General features: G+C 41.5%; 1 protein-coding gene across 1 annotated transcript in view; it reads left to right on the top strand.

The window, feature by feature from the left end:
• Window positions 1–22,617, top strand: part of LOC307171184 (NACHT, LRR and PYD domains-containing protein 3-like) — a 62,050-nt gene that overhangs the window by 27,349 nt on the left and 12,084 nt on the right. The window contains exons 9-10 of the mRNA XM_079892665.1: window positions 21,136–21,309; window positions 21,399–21,572. Of these exons, the coding sequence (XP_079748791.1) occupies window positions 21,136–21,309; window positions 21,399–21,572 (348 nt within the window). The remainder of the gene's footprint in view (window positions 1–21,135; window positions 21,310–21,398; window positions 21,573–22,617) is intronic.

The raw sequence follows: 22,617 nt of genomic DNA, 5'->3' as shown, positions 1-22,617 counted from the left end.
GATATGCTGCTGCTGCATAAAGAGACATTCATAAATCCTGTAGCAGATCTAGGCAGGTGGAGCTGAGGGATGTCGAGGATTTCAGAGGAACCATGATAGAGCACTGCAGAACTGGCTCACAGCAAACAATGAACCATACTATTTAAATGTTGAACAAGCAATCTCATTGGCTGCAGGATCAGCAGAGGCCAATCAGCTTGTGCCATGATGTGATTGCATGTAAAGGACAATCGTCTTAAAGCTATGAATATAATTAAAGTGTTGGCCAAAACTAAATGGGGAGCTGAATACACTATCCTTTTGTGACTTTTTCGAGTATTGATTGATCTTGTTTGGACTATGGTAGCATAATTTATGATTATGCCAGGTGTAGATTTAGAAAGTATGCTTTTCCCCTGTTGTTGTTTAATTCACAGGACCTGACACCATTCATTTTGCCAAGAGATCTCTTATTTATTTTATCATAATATCAAGACAGGAGAAAGTGACAATGGACCAAACAAAGGTCTTCATTCCAGCTTCTCTGTTCCTCTGGACACAGAGGTTCGGTTTTATACGCTACTGACCAGAAAAACTACATTACCAGAGGAACATATGGTTTCAATTAACATGGCATGTATCCCATCACTATGCTTTGGTGGAAACTTCATACACTGCATACACATTTCATGTCTCCAACTCTTCCATTACACTCTCACCCCTGTTCATGCAGTCTAGCTTGTCCCAATGTCTCTCTCACCCACATCTACTCAACATCACTATGATTCACAAAATACAATGATTACAAATGATTATGGATACAAATAAAAAGTAATAATACTGAAACACAAAATAATACTGAAAATAATATTAAATAATGAAATTTTAGTCTTCACAGCAAATCATATAAACAGATGTTTGACACGATGCATCATCAGGGATTATGGCTTGCCTTGGGAGCTTTCAGAACTTCACCAGTTCAGAGTTTGTACATTGAAGCCAATGTACCATTACTTCAAAATAGCCAGCTGAAGCGATCATTCCAATATGCTATACTATTAACTTAACGCTGTTAATACCTATCTAAGTATATTTCCCAGTGTGTTGTCACAAACAATAAAGACCAGAATGAAATGTTTATATCTTTATATAATTTTTTTGTTTTTGGTAGATCAGAAATCATAAACAGAACAAAGCATGAATATGAAAATGAAAATAAATTGAAATAAACCAGTACAGTAAGTCAAAATAATATAGCAAATCTGCAAAGTAAATCTTTAAACAAAAAGTAATGAAATTACAATAGAATTGAAGAAGCTTATATGATCAGTTCAGGGTTGTAGATTCCTTGAGTAAGTATGGATTCACTACAATGAAAGTTTATGTCAATGATGTTTAGGATAATGTCCAAGTTCCACAATGGCTAGAAAAATAGAACTTCAAGTGCCCAGATAGTCCACAAAAATAAGATCCACAGAGTCAAATCCTTGTACTCAGGACATTTGTTAATCCATAGGGATTAATGGAGGAAAACATTCTCTTGATTAGCAAACCTCGATATCCAAAAGGTGTAGCTTTAGCAAACCATAGAGATTCCTCAAACCATAATTTAAGGTCACCTTTAAAGAGTCAGTCTACAAAAAGGAACAGAAGTCTAGCATTAGCTAGAGAGTCTACACATAAATAATATAGTAATTGAAAACAAATGCACAAAATAAAGGAGAAACAAAACTTACAAGATTGACCTGGAAACAAAGTTTCTCAATCTGGACTCCAAATACATATTTTGTTTGGCAAGCATATTGTTGAGCAAGTAGAGACACTGACTGAAAACACTGTCGATCAGCGAAAGCTGGTCGATATGGCAGCGTCTCAAAGTGTGGATAACTTTATGTGGAGGCATGGCATTAAAATCATCCCTGCGGAGCGTTGTTCTATTGAGGATTGCACAATTGCAGTCTCTGAAGTAGTTGGGTAGTAGTTGGACTATTTTTTTTAAAAATCACTACAGCAATTATAGCTGCAGACAATATGCTAATGGAGTTGTAGTGAAAGGGATTGTCGTTAACGATGTGATTATTTAGAAGACAGACGCACATGATTCTAAAAAATGAAAATGAGGAGCTAAATAAAGCCATGAAATTTAAGGTGGACAACTATGATTATGTGGTCTATGTAACTTCAGAAAGTATGAAGTGCTTTGGCTGTGGACAGGAAGGACATAGGATTCATCCTTGTCCTGAGAAGGAAGATCCAGTAGTGCCTCTGAATGAGAATAGAAATAAGGAGCAGACAAATGTAGGTAGAAATGAGGAACAGAGACCGTCAGAAACTGGTGAAGGATCATGTGTTGACACAGGAAAAAGAGATGGAAATAATAATGAAGAAATTATCAAGGAAGACTTGGAAAGATGTTGTGAATGAAGTTAGAAAAACAAATACTATGGAAGAGTGTGAGGTAACTGATTCTAACTTGGTCGCAATAGAAGGTGAGGAAGACATGGAAATGATAGAGGATAAAAGTGTTTTTTAAATGCCTGCAATAAAACGGAAATTGAAGGAAAAAAGGCCATGGGAAGAGAGCTAGGGAAGAGAGCTAGGAAAGTGACTAAAGATGAAATGTCAGGAAAAGGTGTTGAAAAGCCTGAGATTCAGATGGAGTCATATATAAGCAATATTGATGAGTCTGACCCAGAACGTGGAAGTGAATCTTCAGGGTCTGTAAATTCAGTCTCACAAAAAAAGATCTGTTAGAAGTGCTTATACACTTGAGAAAATCAGAAAATTCCTACAAACAACTAAGGGAATGAGAGGAGTGAGAGTGGAAGATTATTTCCCAGATCGATAATTGTTTATTAATTCAGCTAGAATGTCAATGAAAGAGAAATATGCAAATAACTTTTGTGATCAAGGAATTTACAAATTGAAAAAACTGTGCAAAAGATGCTAATTAAAAAAAAAAATTAATGGTAAAAAATGAATGATGAATTTGAAACAGAATGATTTCTTTATTTTTCTTGTGTTGTATTTATAGTTGTTTTCCCCATTTTTGGGCGTTATTCATTCACTTATGAGTACGCTAAGATTGGGCACTCAATATAAATGGTGCACAAAAAAGCGGGAAAAGAACAATGCTTTTGGTACTGATAAGACAAAAGAAATATTATGTGATGTTGGTTCAAGAAATCCATAGCATATTTGCTATTTAAACAATGTGGTGCAGGACGTGAAAATGATAACTGCGTCGGGCTGAAACTAGCAAAAAACACTTGCGTCGCGCTTGGTGCTACATTACGCCGGGTGTAAGATAGGACCCATTGTCTGAAAAGCAGACTATGCTTCTCTGTTCTGTAGCTTTCGGCAGTCTGTTCTGTAGCTTTCGGCAGTCTGTAAAAATATACCTCAGATTTCTTGTCAAATCTAGTTGTACAGTCAATCTCAAAGCTTTTCCCCCGTTTAGATGTGTTTTTCGCGGCATTCATGCTGAAAACAAATGTTGCCGCTCAGTGTTTTTGCCACTTAGGCCCTGTTTACATGAGAACGCTCGCGGGTGAAAACGTGAAAATATTTTATCAGATGTGCCTTTCGTTAATCACTCCGCCCAAGTAGCAGTGCTTCGCCTTCTGAAAAAATAGTTCCCAGTATTTAAACGTTTAAAAAATGTCTGTGTCTCATATGACCTTGTTATTTGTACACACTGTGACTATACAAATCACAACATGTAAATAGGAAAATGTTGGCGTTATTTTGTCACTTACTGGGATTAGTATGCTAGCTGTAGCCATTTACATCCAGTCTTTGTGCTAAGCTAGGCTAGCGGTGGGTACGTCAAACAGACTTAAAGCACGCACGGAGATGAAAAAGGTATGTATGGACTTATCTAACTCTGGGGGATACGGTGAATAAGCTAAAGTCTCAAAAAGTCGAAGTGTTCCTTTAAATTCTTAAATATGATCAATACATTAAATTAGAATAAGACAAGTCAAATTAAATCACTTACACTAAATAATATACATTAAATAATGTTATGAGATTTTTTAAAATCTATATTTTTTTATACAAATAAGAAAAGTTGAAAAGAATGACACTTTTAAACATGAACCTAAACCACCAGTAGATGGCGGTAGGTGATAAGCGACGTTATTAAGCGAGTCATTGAGTCATTTATTCAAACGATTCGTTCAAACGGCTGATTCATCAAGAATAAAGTAGTCGTTCCCATTCAGTCGGTCAACTCGGTACAACACATAAGACTATGGGATATCGCGCTCTAGCGCCATCTGCTGAAGACACCTTTATTCACGCCTGAAAGGCAAATGACGCATGACGACGTGGGCGGGGCCACCTGCCCACAGCATATAAATGCAGTCGTATGCGTCATATCCTTTGTTCTTCAGCTCTTCACCGTGCTGCTAGAACGGCATCACGCCACAATCTTCATAGGAAAAAGCCCACGGTGGTGATTCCTATTGAAAGGCACAACAGAGAAAAGTTAAAAGCACAAGTTTAACATTGCTAACTAAAAGCTAACAAGTCTTTTGCTCGGGGAGAAATGGCTAACAACAAGAATTCTCGCACATGTCCAATGTCATGTGGGTACTTGTTGTCTGAAAAAGATACACACGAGCACTGCCCGGTATGTTTGGGGATTGTCCACGCTAAGTTGGCTCTCTCCAACACGGGAACATGTATACACTGTCGACAGCTTCGTCGTTCGACACTCGAGCGACGTGTAGCGTTTGTTGAACGAGTGCTCGAGAGTACAGCGGATAGACACGGTCCGCTTTTGGCCTCAGGTACTGTTCCAGATACGGCACTAGCCGATTTTGGGGAAGCCACAGATACTTGGGGCGACAGTATGGAAGCCAGGGAGGTTATGGATGATTTTAATAATGTTCCCCTGATGGCTTCCTTGGAGTGTCGGGAGGAGGACTCTGTCTCGCTGGAAGCGGGCGAGGAGTTCTTTGACGATCATTTTCAGCCGGAGCAGGTCACGGCTTCACCCTCTCCGAGGCGATGGGGGGAAGCAAGTTTATGGAGGAGCCCTTCCTTGAACTATATCGAAGGGCGGCAACAAAGCTGTCGGTGGAGTGGCCTGCCCCTCCTCCGGTTCAAAAGAGCTCGCGGTTCGGCGGGTTCTATTTATCTCAGGTTCAAACTGTGGTAAGGACACATCTGCCGATTTACCCAGATTGTTTAGCAGAGCTTACAGCTTCATGGTTGAAACCCATGTCTTCTCTTTCCCCGGTGCCGGGAATGAGTAAGTTCACCGACCTCGAAGGAGCACAGGAAGCAGGGTTAATATCAGCTCCGCCAATGGAGCATTCGCTTGCAACTTACTTGGCTCCAATGCAAAATAGCGGTATCGCGGGCATCCCCACACTCCCGTCGGGACCGTGTAGGTTCTCGTACAGACAGCTTAGCAGGATTTATAGTGATCAGGTCTGCACAGCTAGAGCCTTGAGCACAATGTCCCTGCTACAAACGTATCAGGCTATTTGCTTGGGGGAGGTAAGTGAGGCCGTGTCAGAGGGAAGACTGTGTGATGAGCTCATGGGGAGGTAAGATCCACAGCGGATTATATACTGCGTACAACACGTTGCGCGTTGGTATCGTTAGGTCATGCGATGGCCAGTACAGTGGTGGCTCAGCGCCATCTATGGTTGACTCTGGCGAACCTGCCGGAACGAGATCGGAATGCGTTCCTTGGCGCACCAATCTCTACGACGGGTCTGTTTGGAGAGGGTCTTGACGCGTTTCAAGCGCGGTTTGAAAATTCAAAGAAACAAGCAGAATCTCTCAGGGGTTCAATGCCTAGAAGGTTTAACAGACCAACACAGTCGGCTGCTCAGCCAGGGTTTAGGATGTCGTCTCGACCACAGCCAGCTAAGAGACCGGCGGCGGTAGCAGCGCCGAGATACAATGCTTGGGAGGCTAGACCTAGGCGAACGTATCCACAACCTAAACAGCAGGCGGGGTCGGGGAAGAAAGACCCGCCCCCAGCGAAAGGGAAATTTTTCTCCGCAGAAAGGAGGGGTCGGCCGAATTCCTAGCTCGCAGACGAGGGAGGATCATCGGCCCAGAGGCAGCCGCATTCTTCTCTCACTGAAAAAGAGACCTTGCAAAAGAGTGGGTTCAGTTTTAAGTTCAATTTCAATAAAGAAACTTTGTGTTCAGCATTCAATGCCTCATGTTATGATTTGTCAAAACAATCATGCAGTGCCTCATGTATTGATTTGTCAGGACAATCAAAGTGTGTTAAAACCACCAAACTCACAAATAAACCATGTGTTGTCAAAGGGGGAAAAGGCAGGATAAGAGATAAGAGAAACCCTCAATAAGAGAGGTGGGGGTTTCCCCGGTGATGCCGGGAATCCTTGCTGTCAGCCTGGAACGGTGGCGCACATGCGCACCAACTCCATGGGTTCTTCGCACGATTCAGTGCGGTTATCGGCTGCAGTTCCTCTCACGGCCCCCCCCGTTTCGGCGGGGTAATTACGACATCAGTGTCGGGGGAGGTTTCCCCAGTATTAAGGGAAGAAATTCGGGTTCTTCTCAGCAAAGCTGCAATTCGGGTGGTTCCACAGGGAAAAACGGAGGAAGGATTTTACAGTCGTTACTTCCTCCTCCCAAAGAAAAGTGGGGGTTTACGCCCGATTTTGGATTTACGGCAGTTGAACAAACACCTCAGACGTTACAAATTCAAAATGCTCACAGTACGTCATCTGCTATCCTCTCTGCGTCCCCGGGAGTGGTACACATCGGTGGATTTGACTGATGCATACTTCCATGTCACAATTCACCCGGATCACAGAAAATTTCTGAGGTTCTCCTTCGAGGGGACTGTATACGAATTTCAAGTCCTGCCGTTTGGGTTGTCCCTGGCACCGCGCACGTTCACGAAGTGCGCAGAAGCGGCACTGACTCCGCTGCATCATCAAGGCATGAGAGTATTCGCGTATTTGGACGATCTACTCTAGAGTCCTGCACGGGTTCGGGTACGGGTGACCCGCAATTTTTTCTCAAACGGGTGAAAAATATCCAACTGTGTCGGATACGGGTGCGGGTCGGGTCGGACACGGGGGAAACACGGGTCTAAACACGGGTTTAAAACAATCACATGCAAACGTAAAAAATGCATGCATATTTTTAGGAACACATCTACAAAAAATATGCCTGTATTTCAAGTTGATAAAATAATTTTAAATCCACATTTATTTGTGCCCACGCGCCACGCCCTCCCAGGAATCTATTACGTTACCTAGGCTACTTTCAGTTTCAAATTCATCATAACCGCGCGCGCGCGATCTGCTTGCAGTTGTCCAGATGAATGCTGAGGAGTTGAAGAAAAGAATAGCTAGTGGAGATTGTAAAGTTGTCGACAATACGTCATCAGAAATCTGGAGTTATCTGAAGAAAATATTGTGAATGGCTTATTTGCTGCATGCATTTTCGTGTTGGATAGCCGCAAATGTGGAACTTCTTCGCTGAGGAAGCACGCAGATAACTGTGGTAAACCAAGCAGTTCTATCGAACAGTATTTCTTCAAATTTAACACTGTTAAGTAGGCCTATGTGTGGTGTGCAGGGCGTGTTTGAACCCAAAATTGTCTGATGTAGGCTAGACGAAATTGCGTGGCAGATAGTGTTGTAGCCGCGTCTGTTCGATTGGTAAAATGTTACAAGGTTACTCAGTTTTGTGGTAACGTTAGCCATGTTCTTCATGTACCGGCCTTTTGACAGCTTCGGCTGAAGATGTCCTTGTATTAATTGTTATAACTTCTGTATGAACTGGCAATAAACATTTTTGTAATTGTGTCTATAATGTGATTGGCTAAATTGATTTTATTTCGGGTGCGGGTCGGGTGTCGGTTCTATTTTAAGCGGGTCGGGTGCGGATTTGAATTAGTGCTGCTGTCGGACAACGGGTCGGATGCGGTTTTAAGCACTGCGGGTACGGGCGGGTGCGGATTTAGAAAATCGGACCCGTGCAGGACTCTGATCTACTCCTGGCCGCAGATACCAGGGAACAAGCAGTATTGCAAACACAGACCCTTGTCTCCCACCTACGAGATCTGGGATTTTTAATAAATCTCAAGAAGAGCTCCCTAGTTCCGTGTCAACGGATTTCATATCTCGGTTTAGAGATAGATTTGGTGAAGAACACAGCTATGCTGTCACTTCAAAGAGCCGAGAATTTTCGCAACTGCCTGAGTCTCTTCCAGCTAGGAAGGCGAATACGTTTTCGCACAGTGTTGAGGCTGCTGGGGTTGATGGCCTCAATAATAACAGTCGTTTGACTCGGTCTCCTCTTTATGCGGGCGTTCCAGAGATGGGCGCTGAGCACTGGTCTGAATGTCACACGGCATTTAAACAGACAAGTAACGATAACGCCAGCGTGCGTTCGAGCTCTGGTCCCCTGGGGATCCCCGAGTCTATTGACAGAGGGAATCCCTCTAGGCAGAGTTACATCACGTGTGGTAGTGACGACAGATGTATCCCTACATGGATGGGGAGCCCTATGCAGGGGGAATTCTGTGAGAGGAGAATGGTCGTCAACACTGAAGGAGCGCCATATCAATTATTTGGAATTGCGGGCAGTTCTTTTGGCGCTGAAATACTTTGTGCAGCATCTGCACGGCGAACATGTGTTAGTCAGAACGGACAACACGACGGTAATGTCATATATAAACAGACAAGGGGGCACACGCTCTCTTCCACTGCTGCAACTGACACGGACACTCCTAATATGGGCCAGCGAACACTTAGCGTCACTCAGGGCAGTGCATGTCCCGGGCCACCTGAATGGCGGAGCAGACCTGCTATCCCGGGGAGGGGCACAGGTCAGGGAATGGCGTTTGCACCCGAGAATAGTGGCGCAGATTTGGGATCGGTTCGGCAGGGCCGAGGTCGATCTTTTTGCGTCCAGGGAAAACACGCACTGCCCGCTGTTTTTCTCAATAATAAACAGCAGCGCCCCGCTGGGGGTGGACGCGCTGTCTCATGTATTGCCCAAAACTCTACTGTATGCATTTCCACCGGTAGACCTGATACAGCCCACTCTGGACAGAGTACGTCAGGAGGGTCTGTCACTAATTTTAGTGGCCCCACGCTGGCCAACGAAAACATGGTACGCATGTATCATGACATTGCTGTCCGGAACACCGTGGTGTCTTCCCCAATGCAGGGACCTGCTGTCCCAGGCAGAAGGACAGATTCTACACCCCCGGCCAGAACTGTGGCATCTTTGGGCCTGCCCGCTGAGAGGGTGAATCTACTGGCAGCAGGGCTCCCAATTAATGTTGTGGCCACGATACAAAGTGCTAGAGCACCATCAACAAGGGGGCTTTACGCATCGAAATGGCGCATATTTGAACAGTGGTGTGGACGAAAGTCATTATCACCATTTCAATGCCCGATTGCAGGAATATTAACTTTTCACCAAGGACCCTCGCTCTCTTGAAAAGGGGTCATGTGGCGGTGCTGGCCCCTTACGTTTAGTTCAGCGACTGGGCAGGGCGTGAATATATGTCCCATAGTCTTATGTGTTGTACCGAGTTGACCGACTGAATGGGAATGTCGAGTTATGCATATAACTACTGTTCCCAGAAGGAGGGAAACGAGGTACAACACCTCTGGGCCCCGCGCAGTCGGAGGCTCGGTGAAGAGCTGGACTGAACAAAGGATATGACGCATACGACTGCATTTATATGCTGTGGGCAGGTGGCCCCGCCCACGTCGTCATGCGTCATTTGCCTTTCAGGCGTGAATAAAGGTGTCTTCAGCAGATGGCGCTAGAGCGCGATATCCCATAGTCTTATGTGTTGTACCTCGTTTCCCTCCTTCTGGGAACAATAGTTATATGCATAACTCGACGTTCATGAATGGGTCATTGAATCTTTGACTCAACCGATTCGTTCAAAACGGTGAATCATTCAGTAATGAAAACACGGTTGACTGTGAGATGCGTTCTGTTTCTGCTAAGATCTTTGTTTGGATTGGAATTATTGTCACATCTAAAATGTAAGTGACTTAATATTAATTACTTGTTTATTGAACTATCGAAATTAGTGTTACATTTGCAATCGTGATGGTATTCAGCACTTGGTCGTGTGGTGTTGCTTAATTGTGTCATGTTATAAATATAAAAACTCCACATTTTGAATTTGTACTGCAGTAACTGAGTTTCTCTGTGAGATGCAGTTTCATCGAGAGGCTGCGCGAGCCTAAACAGCACAACCTTATTAGCGTCAGTAACGTTACATTACGTAGGCTACTATGGATCATTATCATTGTATCATACATATTCATAATCGATCATTATCGTTTAGTGTTATTATGCAATTAGTTTGATCTTATTTGAGCCCCCCTGAAAATTGTTTAGGCCTAATGCCCATCCGTGAATTTGTGTCTTTATTCATATGAAAACAACCCAAATCACACACAAACCACATATACTCAAAATTGTGCATTTATTAGCTTCTTGTTTCAGATGAAGAGATGTGTTTAGTTTTGTTTGTCACGTATGTCAGAATGAGGAAGTGTAGACAGGACGCGTCATGCAGAAGGGCAGGATTATGGTCACGTTGGATCATGTGAGATGATTGACTACGTTTACATGCAGCAAATAACCCGTTCAAAACCGGGATATTAGCAATAACCCGGTCGCGCACGGCCATGTAAACACTGGCAAAAACCCGAATATGCTCATATCCCGGTTTTTAAAATCCCGGATATGATACCTGGGGTACCCCTTTTCTAACCCGAATATTTGGTCATGTAAACGCGTATCGGCATATCCCCATCAAAAGGAACATTGACTACGTTTACATGCAGCCAATAACCCGTTCAAAACCGGGATATTAGCAATAACCCGGTCGCGCACGGCCATGTAAACACCGGCAAAAACCCGGATATGCTCATATCCCGGTTTTTAAAAACCCGGATATTATACCTGGGGTACCCCTTTTCTAACCCGAATATTTGGTCATGTAAACGCGTATCGGCATATCCCCATCAAAAGGAACATTGATTTGTGTTCTGCGCATGTTCTATTCGCAAGGAATCTTGGTCTTTTGTGGAGAGACGGCGCATACAAAAACCCGCGTGCAGTATACCAGAAGTAAACAAGAAGTAGAGGTAAACATGGCGAGACGCAGCACAGCACCACACTTGTGGAGCGAGGAGGAAAGCGCAAACAAAGGCGATCGCTATCTGCCCCGAACTATTCATTATCCGCGTGCTGCAGCTGTTGTTGTTGTCTTTGGATACATGAAGAAGAATCGGAAATGACGCATATTGCGTCTTAAGGTTGTCCGTACGTCCAGACGCTAACCGTGCGTCGCCGTTTACATCGGGATATTACCAATTGATTACAAATTCCATGTATACAGGAGTAACTCTCTCTGCTCACGCATGTAAACGGGTTATTCCGAATGTTTCAGAAACTCGAATAGTGACCTTAACCCGACCATAACCCGGTTATTGGCTGCATGTAAACGTAGTCAGTGATTTGTGTTCTGCGCATGTTCTATTCGCAAGGAATCTTGGTCTTTTGAGTAGAGACGGCGCATACAGAAACCCGCGTGCAGTATACCGGAAGTAAACAAGAAGTAGAGGTAAACATGGCGAGACGCAGCACAGCACCACACTTTTGGAGCGAGGAGGAAAGCGCAAACAAAGGCGATCGCTATCTGCCCCGAACTATTCATTATCCGCGTGCTGCTGCTGTTGTTGTTGTCTTTGGATACAGGAAGAAGAATCGGAAATGACGCATATTGCGTCTTAAGGTTGTCCGTACGTCCAGACACTAACCGTGTGTCGCCGTTTACATCGGGACATTGCCATTGATTACAAATTACATTTATACAGGAGTAACTCTCTCTACTCACGCATGTAAACGGGTTATTCCGAATGTTTCAGAAACCCAAATAGTGACCTAAACCCGACCATAACCCGAATATTGACAGTTTGTAAACGTAGTCAGTGACAGCAGCGAATGAGAGAGAGCTGAGATCATAACTGATGCAAATCAGGAAGAGACACAGAGCTCGCTGTGTTCGCTGTTTGAGCTCTTCAGATCGCATAATTCAGTGGAAAATGAATAGAAATGTTATTCTGTATGACAAAATATTTTGCAATCATGTGATGATAAATCATTATTTCTCCAAATATGCGCACCATTGGACTAATAGCCCTGGCGGATGCTGTATATTGCATGTATGTGTGAACACACTGGAGAAGATGTGAATTATGCTTTATGAGTGATGATTTCTATTCAAAATAATGAAGGTTACAGATTAATTATTTTGCACTCCTGGCATAAATTAAGAAATTAATGTCACTGCAAAACAGTTTAATCATAAACAGTGCTCAAACATCGAAGCTGGAGTCTTAAACCTTTCTAATGATGCTCAGTTTCTCCAGATCAAGTAAGAGTGTGATGTTTTATTATTATTATTATTACCTTTATTTAACCAGAAAAAACTCATTGAGATTAAAAATCTCTTTTCCAAGAGCGTCCTGGCCAAGACAGGCAGCAGCACAATTGACAAGGTTACAGACATAAAAACATATAACATATAACATCAACATATAACAATTTATGCCAGTAATAAATAGTTATAAAGTCCTAAAAAATCAAAGTTTCATATATATTATCACAAGCGATAAACAACAGCAAGGATCGTCCGAATAGTCAGTCATAACATCTACAGCCAGTTTGTATAGCCTCCATGTCATATACAGTTTTTCTCGATTGCTTAAACACATTTCTTGAAATTATGCCTCGTCTTCTCAAAACTACAAACACAAATCCATAACGTCTCACCCAATTCCCCAAACATCCTATTTTCAGGTCAAAATTAAGCTCTACACTCAAAACCGTTCACTCTTGCTGAAAAACCAAACTTTGCCCTCAGACAGGACACACAAGCCCTCAAAATCACACACACTACAGTGTCTTAGACTAGTCCAACATAGTCTAAGACACTGGTGCAATAAATTCAAAACAACATTTCCAAAACTGGTAAGTTATGTTACTTGTGGTTCCCCCATCACAAACCTTTTCTCATGATGAACACAAAAGACACAACCAGTGGATACATTGGCACATTTTTATTCATACACAGAAAACACACACACACAAAAAAAATTTTTTTTCCTGTTTTACTCTTTTTTTTTTAAATTTCCAATATCCAATTGTATTGGAATGGTAAAGAGTGTTGGGTTGTGACAGGAGGGCCTCCACTCAAGGAGACAATATGATGAACACGTCTAAGAATGTTCCACATATGGTTGAAATACCTAGAAAGATAACATTCTGCGAGTCAAGACTATAAAGGAGAAAGGATGCCCTCCCTTCACTGTCACACTCTGCAGCCACTCTGTGTGACTGTACGACTGCTGGCCTTTTCTTGCAAGAAAATACACCTCATCAAAGACTATTGGAAATGTTTGTCTCTTATTCAGTGATAGAATTTTGTTTGCCACCACTCTTCCCTGAAGGCTCTCGAGGCGACGGTAAAGCGACTCAAATTTGGCCTTACTCGTAGCCCAGCCTCCCTCATAGTCATACCATTGATAAAGACATGGACAACTAGAGTGGCTTGAATTTCATCTGAGACTGCTTGTCTTCTTGCCCTTGCCCTTCCTCCTCCTCATTCTTATCCCTCCTCCATCTCTTCCTTCATGTCTTTCTGGATCCATTGTTCCAAACCTCAAACTGATTTGGGCCCTTTTATCTCTCTATTGAAGGTTCTGATTGATGTGTTAAATTTTGACTCCTAGTGTTTCCACCTGGGTAATTGTGTGCTAACTGAGCTGAAGCTGTGCTGACTTGAGTGAACAATATTGAGTGCTAGTGCTTTCTAAATGACAACATGGTCTAGGCAATGAGAAATTAAGGGATTTGTATGTAGAGTTTTGCAGTGACAGTTCAACAAATCTGACTCATGTGTCAAAACAGGGAATAGTGTTTATAGTTTAGTTAAATGGGTGTGCTTTTTGATAAATGGCGTTACGTTTTTGAAATTGTAGTTCAAAAGCCTGGTTATAGTGTTTAAGCAATCGAGAAAAACTGTAAAAGTAATTTAAAATCAACCAATGAAACCGGCTCCTTAAGATTCAGGACATTTTGCAGCTGATTCCAAGCACAGGGGGCCGCATACTTAAACGCCCCTTTTCCCAGTTCGGTCCGGACTTGAGGGACAGATAATAATAAGTCCTCAGAACAAAGACAATATCTTACTGTACTTTTCTTTTTGATGTAAGATTGAAGGTATGGGGGAAGCAGACCAAGAATAGCCTTGTAGATAAAAATGTACCAATGATTAAGTCTACGGGTGGACAATGCAGACCAACCAACCCAATCATGCAAAGAACAGTGATGAGTAAGTGCTTTAAAGTTTGTGATAAACCTAAGAGCTCCGTGATAAACAGTATCCAACAATTTCAAGCTTGTAATGGACGCATGCATGTATATAACATCGCCATAGTCCAGCACTGACAAGAAAGTGGCAGCAACAATCCTCTTTTTGGCCTCAAAGGAAAAACATGACTTGTTTCTAAAATTAAAACCCAATTTCAGCCTCAGTTTTTTTTTACCAACTGCTGAATGTGAGGTTTAAAAGAGAGTGAATCATCAATTAGGATACCAAGATACTTGTATTGAGATACAGACTCAATCTCGGAGCCCTGAGAAGTAGTGATAGGTAGAAGGTTCTGTGACTGATTTTGCACTGGAAAACAACATAAGTTTTGTTTTATCGTCATTCAAAACAAGTTTTAAATCAAACAAGGTACGTTGTACAGTATCAAATCAAGTTGTAGCTGACAAAGAGCTTGGTTTGGAGTTGATGCAGAGCAGTATATCACAGTATCATCGGCATAAAAGTGAAAATTTGCGTTGGAGGCATTTTGATCCAGATCGTTGATGTATAATATAAATAGGAGTGGTCCCAACACTGACCCCTGGGGCACACCCTTGGATATACTACGAGGGCTGGAAGTGAGACCATCTGCCTGTACGCACTGAGATCTACCTGATAGATAGTTTTCAAACCAGTAGACTGTTTGTTCTGACAACCCGACACTGAGAAGTCTTTGTTTTAATATTGTGTGATCCACAGTATCAAAAGCCTTCGATAGGTCAATGAAAAGAGCTGCACAATGTTGTTTTTGGTCTAAAGAGTCAATGAAATCATTTACTACTTTTAGGGCTGCTGTAGTTGTGCTGTGTTTTTTACGGAAACCTGATTGAAAATGACAAAATATTGTTGGAAGTTAGAAAATCTTTCAATTGTTCATTCACCAGAGTTTCCATAACCTTGGCCAGGACGGACAGTTTGGAGATGGGTCTGTAATTATTTAAATCTGTCGGGTCTCCCCTTTTTAACAGAGGAAGAACAAATGCAGATTTCCATATAAGTGGAATTTCATTTGTGTCCAGAGAAAGATTAAAAAGAAAAGTCAAAGGCGGTGCAATAAAATCAGATGCTAACTGTAGAAAATAAGGCTCCAAGTTATCAGGACCAGCCGATTTTCTAATGTCTAAAAGTGTGAGGGCTTTATGCACTTCTGAGACTGAAAATGCCTTAAAACTAAAAGAATTACTGACTCCAATATGACCCTGAATATTACCTTTAGGATAATTCTGATGTGAAATGTTGAGGGAATCGAATAAAGAACCAGAGGCAATAAAATGCTCATTAAAACAGCCCAGCATTTCAGCCTTATCGGATCATTTACGTGAGTCCTTAAGAATACATGGTGGCAGCTCGATGCCAGTTTTATTTCCAGCCAAGGATTTAATCGTCTTCCAAAATTTTAAGGGGTTATTTAAATTTTTAGAAGTTTCTATAAAAAAGTGGTCTGCTTTGGCCTTTCTAATAGCCACAGTGCACAAATTGCGCAGTCTTCTGAAGAGCAGCCAATCAGAATCCAGGCTTGTTTTCCTGGCTTTTGCCCAGGCCTTATCACGCTCATGAAGAGAGTTGGCTAAATCTACAGTGAACCATGCGGTGTTTCGGCCTTTTACTCTATACTTTCTGAGGGGAGCATGCTTGTCAACAATTTCTTTAAACCATCATAAAAAAAATTCCAAGCATTTTCGACATCAGCAATAAGATACATTTTATCCCAGGCAAAATAAAACAGGTCATATAAAAACCCTTGTTCCGAAAAATGTTTTGTGTCACGCTTAATAATGATGCGTCGCTTGGTTTTGGGAATTTTTGTGTTTCTGACCGTGGCAACAACACAGTGGTCACTAATGTCGTTTGCGAAACAGAAGCTGCTGAGTATTTATAAGGAACGTTGGTTAGGATAAGATCAATTAAAGATGATTTATCTGGACATTTCAGATTAGGTCTAGTGGGACTATCAACGAGCTGGAAGAGATTTAGCGAGTCACAGTAAGCTTTAAATTCATCAGATACTGGATGTAACCAGTTCCAATTTAGATCTCCAATGACTACAATTTCGTTCAGATTCAGTCCTGATAAAAGCTGCATTAAAGAAGGCAGAGCATCCCTGACAGCTGAGGGTGTCCTATAGCAACCAACTACCCTAATGTGGAGAAGCCTAGAGACCTCGAGATCAAGAGCTAAAAATTCGAATTGCTTACTCACTGATTTAGAGAGAAGCATATTTACACGAAACTAGTGTTGTCACGATACCAAAATTATGACTTCGATACGATACCAGACCAAAATACCTCGATACCGATACTGAATCGATACCACAGCGAAAAAAACTAAAACAGTAAAAGTAATTGAAAAATATGACAGAACTTACAATCAAATCATTGTTTTATAAATTAATTTTAAAAAGCTAAAAACTCACATGACCAGCATGTTCCTGTCCTGCTTTATGACCATTCCCTCCCCTTTATTAAAAATAATAATAATAGTTATTACATGTCAGTGTGAACGTCCTTACCGAGATGTTTGCAACAATCACATTATTATCAATCATGCTAACATTTACAAACCTTTCACAACTCTGCAGGTTGGGATGACCAAAATCTTATTTCATGATACGAGTCATTTAATATTTTTTAAATGTAATTTTATAATTATAATATAGATATTTAATAAAAATAAGCAAAGAAGTAAATTACAAACAATATGAAAAATACTATAAGAGACAAATAAAATAAACAGTGCTTCATTTATTTTTTGAAAGCTAAATAGACCTTCTGTAGCTGAAAAAATAAGGTCTTCACCCTATAAATTAACTATACGTGGAGATTCTTAATAAATAGATTAAATGTATTCAGTCAAGCTTTGGGTGACTGTCTTTTTTCTTTTGTTGTTGGATTAACAGTAATCACACAGAATATTACGCTGCCGGTGTTGTGCCGAATTTTGACCCCCTGCCAAATTATTACCCCCCTCGTTGAAGTCAGTACCGATTGCCTAATCCTAACCCCACCCCCACAACTAATCCTAAACCTACCAATACTAGGGGGGTAATAATTTGGCAGGAGTCAAAATTCGGCACCGACACCTGTCCGGCCCTTTAAGACCTGCACGTATCCAATTCATTGGAACATATGCGATTTCTTTTTACAAACGTTTACGTTCACTAAAGACATACCCGACTGTGTTTACGTGAATACTCGCCAGGACGTGCATTTTTACATATCATTTTGATTATTCAAACCTAATAATCCGCGAAAGAGAACTGAAGTCGTGATCGTATGCTGTCTGAACGGCTTGTGCGCGCGCTTCAGGTCTGACCCCGGCAGCGCGAGTACGTCCCGCGCTTTATTTTCTCATGCATGCAAGTTTCTTTGTCAAGTGCTGCGCGTATATATTTTACTGTTCTGCTTCCGTTGTTTAGTGAATGTACACGTCCTGACTCCTGCTGTCACACAGCTACGCAAATTAAGAAATAGGCTACTGTTCTTATTATTTAGAGTACTGTCACTCTTAAAGTACCGGTACTAATGAAAGTTAATATCGTATCGTTTTTAATAGCAGGGTATCGCGATACCTTTTTAGTACTGGTATATCGTGCAACACTACACGAAACTTATTTTTGATATATATACCGCGACACCCCCACCCCTTCTGGGACGATCAGTCCTATATACATTGTAACCAGGCGCGTCGTTAGACATGGGCCTGAGATGTTTTTTTTATAGCCCCGGATCTCAAAAAATTTAATTTATTGATAATTATTATTATTTTTTAATAATTTTGTATTTATTTAAAAAAATTGACCGGGTCTTTTAATATATCCTTCGGAATCAATCATGTATTAAAGACGATTAAAATGTGTTCAAGCAGATCAAAGTTACTATGGTTACTCTCACACAGAGACGCACAACGTGAGCGATTTAGCTATCCAAGTTCATCTCCAGGATTTGCGCGCAACAGCAAACAATCTCACAGCAATTAAAAAAAAATATATATATATAACGCAGTCAGCACCGCCGCACAGTCTTCTGTCAGACCAGATGTTGTCAGGCTATATGTCAGTAAAACTCAGAAAAACTAACTTACTGTTGTGTTAGCCGTTTGCTCGCGGCGCGCACTCTTCAATCAGGCGCAAATGCGGCGCGCCCTGTATCACGCAAAATAAACTACTAGCATGTAACGTCGTGTTCAGTCGTCAATTAAGTATTGAAATAACCAAAAGGGAGATTAAAGATTAAATTGTCTGGGCTTTTGTATTCCTTTGTAGGCTACATAAGTTACACATTTTGGCGTAGCCCTACTCATTTTTCATTATTAATATTCTAATATTTTATTAATATTGCAAAGTCATCAAAACTGACTCAATATTTTGTGACCAAAAATGTGAAAAATAGGCCTACATCTAGCCTAAATGATCGTTCATGACATTCTTTTAACTATAAGCAACCCAATTTGTCTAGATCTGTATTATTTCCTTTGTATAATGAGCTTAAATATTGCTGCACAGTCATGTGATTTAGGCTGCTTGATTAACATTATTACAATGTATTCCTATTTAACTCTGATATGTAGCCTATATATAAGGTCCTCGAATGTGTTTGAATATTTCACCAGCATCAGCCTTTTCACAGTTTGTATCACTCCGCTTGTCTGTGTTTGCGCAACTTGCATCATTAAGCCAGTAGGTGGTGACAAGTGACTGCCTTTATGAGTGAACAATTGAAATTTAATTTAACTGATTTAATAGTGCCAAAAAAATTGATTAACTCAAGAAAGAAACAAGTTGCTGAAACCAAACTTTAATGCTAAAAAGTTTACATCTATGCAAAATAATCCTTGAAAGATTTCTCATTTAAGGCCATTCCTGTTTGGAATATGTGATTGTGTATTGTCAACTATAAGCAGATGTAATGGAGGCCAGCTAGTAGTTGCTGTGTGAGTAAACCTCACTCCTCTGATCTCAATAGGCGCTCTAGCGACAGATTCTAGAGGCTGCAGTCTTTAGCCTCCTTGTTAGAGCGCCTGACTCTCATGCCGGAGATCCGGGTTCGAGACCCGCACGGAGCGGGGTGTGAAGGACCCGGGTGAGAGGGGTTACACAGAAACATTTTGCATTTCCATTTTCTAGTGTGGATCATTCATTTCAACATTTATCCTCATTCTCATGTTTAAGAATCTGTTATCTGCTTGACAAATAATTTATGTATACTGCCCACTGACATGCTTTTAAAGCTATAATTGTTATCAAAAAATGTTGGCCTTCAAACACCTTAAAATGCACATATGTAGGTCTGAGAAATCCAAATTTTCTCGGGGGAGCATGCCCCCGAACCCCCCTAACTACCTCACATTTTAATGTGTGTGTCTGTGTGGTAATATGGGCTGGTGTGGCAACAGTGCCAGGACTGAATTTATCATGTTATCTTATTACCCACACCAGCCCCTGATGTTTTTAAAACCTAGAAACGCCCCTGATTGTAACCATCAATACTGATATCCTAATTCAGAACAGATTTGCTCAGCCAAGTTTCTAATAAAACAATTACATCAGCATCAGTTGAGTGTGCCCAAATACGAATCATATCTATCTTTGCAATCAAACTACGAACATTCAAGCGAATAAAACCAAGACCAGCCCTAGATTTAAAATCAGCAGGGGTATTGAAACTTATAGCAGAGTCTGGGCCTGGAACAGCAACAGAACAATTAAACACCTCAGCTTAAGTGATTTAAATGATTGAGAAGAGGATTCATTCTTAGAACTTATTTTTAGTACAAAGCTACGAAGGCAGCTTTCAGAAATAGTAAAATTGTCTTGTAAAGCCATAACACTGATCATACGGGCCAAGTCCGCAGCATCAGAGGAGAAGAACAGAGGCAGGGGCATTGATTTAATGTCCGACGCACAAACAGATGCGCACGTCCCCCAGCGTATTGTGACTGTAATTAAAAGACCTGCACGGGAGTAGTTGGTCCTGTGCGGGCTTCCATACATTCCGCTCAAGGTTAGTAAACACATTACAGAAAAGGGCAGCGCCATTGCACGTTCCGTTCCTAGCCAATGCCTTAGTTATCCAGTCCAGTTTCCTAAAGGTTATTATCCTAAAGGTAATATTCAGGGTCATATTGGAGTCAGTAATTCTTTTAGTTTTAAGCCATTTTCAGTCTCAGAAGTGCATAAAGCCCTCACACTTTTAGACATTAGAAAATCAGCTGGTCCTGATAACTTGGAGCCTTATTTTCTACAGTTAGCATCTGATTTTATTGCACCGCCTTTTTTTTAACGAGTAGGCCTAATGAATGTTGAACAACAATAATCTGGGTCCGCCTGTGATCTTTGCCGAGAAAGGGGTTAAAAAAGTTTAAATGAGGATTGTAAAATTGTATTTAATAATTTGCTAAATTTAGTATGTGAATTTTATTAATGTCTTTGTGTGGGTATATATGTGTATGTATGTACATTTGAGAATATAGATATGTCTATGACATTTTTAATTTATTCATTATTATCTCTTCAAATTAATTAAATGTTTTTTGTCTAAATAATGAAACTGTACTACGGTTTGTGTTTTTCTTTTTTGTAAATACAAAGGATGTGTTACGGTTAAATATATTGTTTGAGGAATGTCTATACAGTGTAATTATAAATTAAGGTGTGTTAAAGGTCTCTCTCTCTCTCTCTCTCTCTCTCTCTCTCTCTCTCTCTCTCTCTCTCTCTCTCTCTGCTGATGTAGGTTAAGCTGGTGTCGTATGACAGATGAAGGTTGTTCTGCTCTGACTTCAGCTCTGAAATCAAACCCATCACACCTGAGAGAGCTGGACCTGAGCGGGAATACACTAGGAAACACAGGAGTGAAGCACTTATGTGACGTACTGAAGGATTCACACTGTAAACTGGAGAGATTGAGGTCAGTCACATTCACATACAAGAAAGAAAAAGTATTTTGATATTTGAAAGAGAATAAAGAGTTTGTTTTTCTCATTTCTGCTAATGTAGGTTAATCTGCTGTTATTTGACAGATGAAAGTTGTTCTGCTCTGACTTCAGCTCTGAAATCAAACCCGTCACACCTGAGAGAGCTGAACCTGAGCGGGAATACACTAGGAGTCTCTGGAGTGAAAAACCTCAGTGATCTACTGATGATCCCACAATTCAAGCTGGAGAAACTACAGTTAGTATCATTATACTGTACAGCAGTTACAGTGAGATTAAAGTTTACGGTTTAGTTTATTTTAACCCTCTGGGCGCCACGGTCGAGTTTACTCGACAAGATGCGGCACTGAATAAAACGGCCGATTTTGTCAAATAGGGTGTCAAATTTCGTTCGACCTCCCCTCCACTAGTTGGCAGACATGTCATACTTCATCCCAGACTAAAAAAAAAGTCATGCTTCTATACAAAATCTTCGAGCTAGAGCGCATTGAATCAGTGCGAACAAAAGCGGAGCTAGTGTGCGAGTGAGCCATTTTATCAGAGCAATATTGTCAACGTCAGCGAGTATTTGCATTAGATTATTATTATTATTATTATTATCTAATGGCATCAATAAAGCTTACCCGCAATGAAGTGTTGGGTCTTCTATTCGCGGACCCTGATTCTGAAGGGGAATAACGTTATCTGCCTTCAGAAAATGACGGTGATTCTGAAAGTGAAAGTATAGCCCTACACCAAGCACAAACGGTGAATCCTTTGCCCAATATAACGTTAGATGGTCCTTTGCCCAATGTCAGTGGTGGGAACAATGTTTCCCGGGGTCGGAGTGTTCATCGCGAAGTTAGCAGGCGTGTTAGTGTTGTGGGGAACGAGGCGGCCGCGGGAGATTTTTTACCGCGCTAGCCATGGTGACCGCGTGCGTCTCCGCAATCGTGGCGACAGTATTGTGGTGGAGACTTTGTCTAATGCCACTGGGTATGTTAGACGAGGTCGAAGTATTCATAGGGCAGTTAGGGGGCAACGTGGAGGCAGGGTGGGGAGTCGCAATGACAATGACAGTAGTCCGAGCTGTGCACACTAGGCGCGCGCGCGAGGCAGATCTGGCCGCGCCCGCGCTGCTGCTCGTAGCAGGAGAAGAGGCGATGTGACACGGGGCAGAGGGGCTATTATGTTTAGTCTATCGCAAGACCACACCATGAAACACTACAAGAAATGTCACCTGGATGGACAGGGAGTCATTATCTCTACAGCAAAAGCCCTGCAACAATTTTTTTTGTCTGCCA

The sequence above is a fragment of the Squalius cephalus genome (genome assembly GCF_949319135.1).
Source record: "Squalius cephalus genome assembly, chromosome: 14".
NCBI classification, from domain to species: Eukaryota; Metazoa; Chordata; class Actinopteri; order Cypriniformes; family Leuciscidae; genus Squalius; species Squalius cephalus.
Note: the sequence above shows the minus strand (reverse complement) of the source record. Positions and strands in the feature narration are given on the sequence as shown.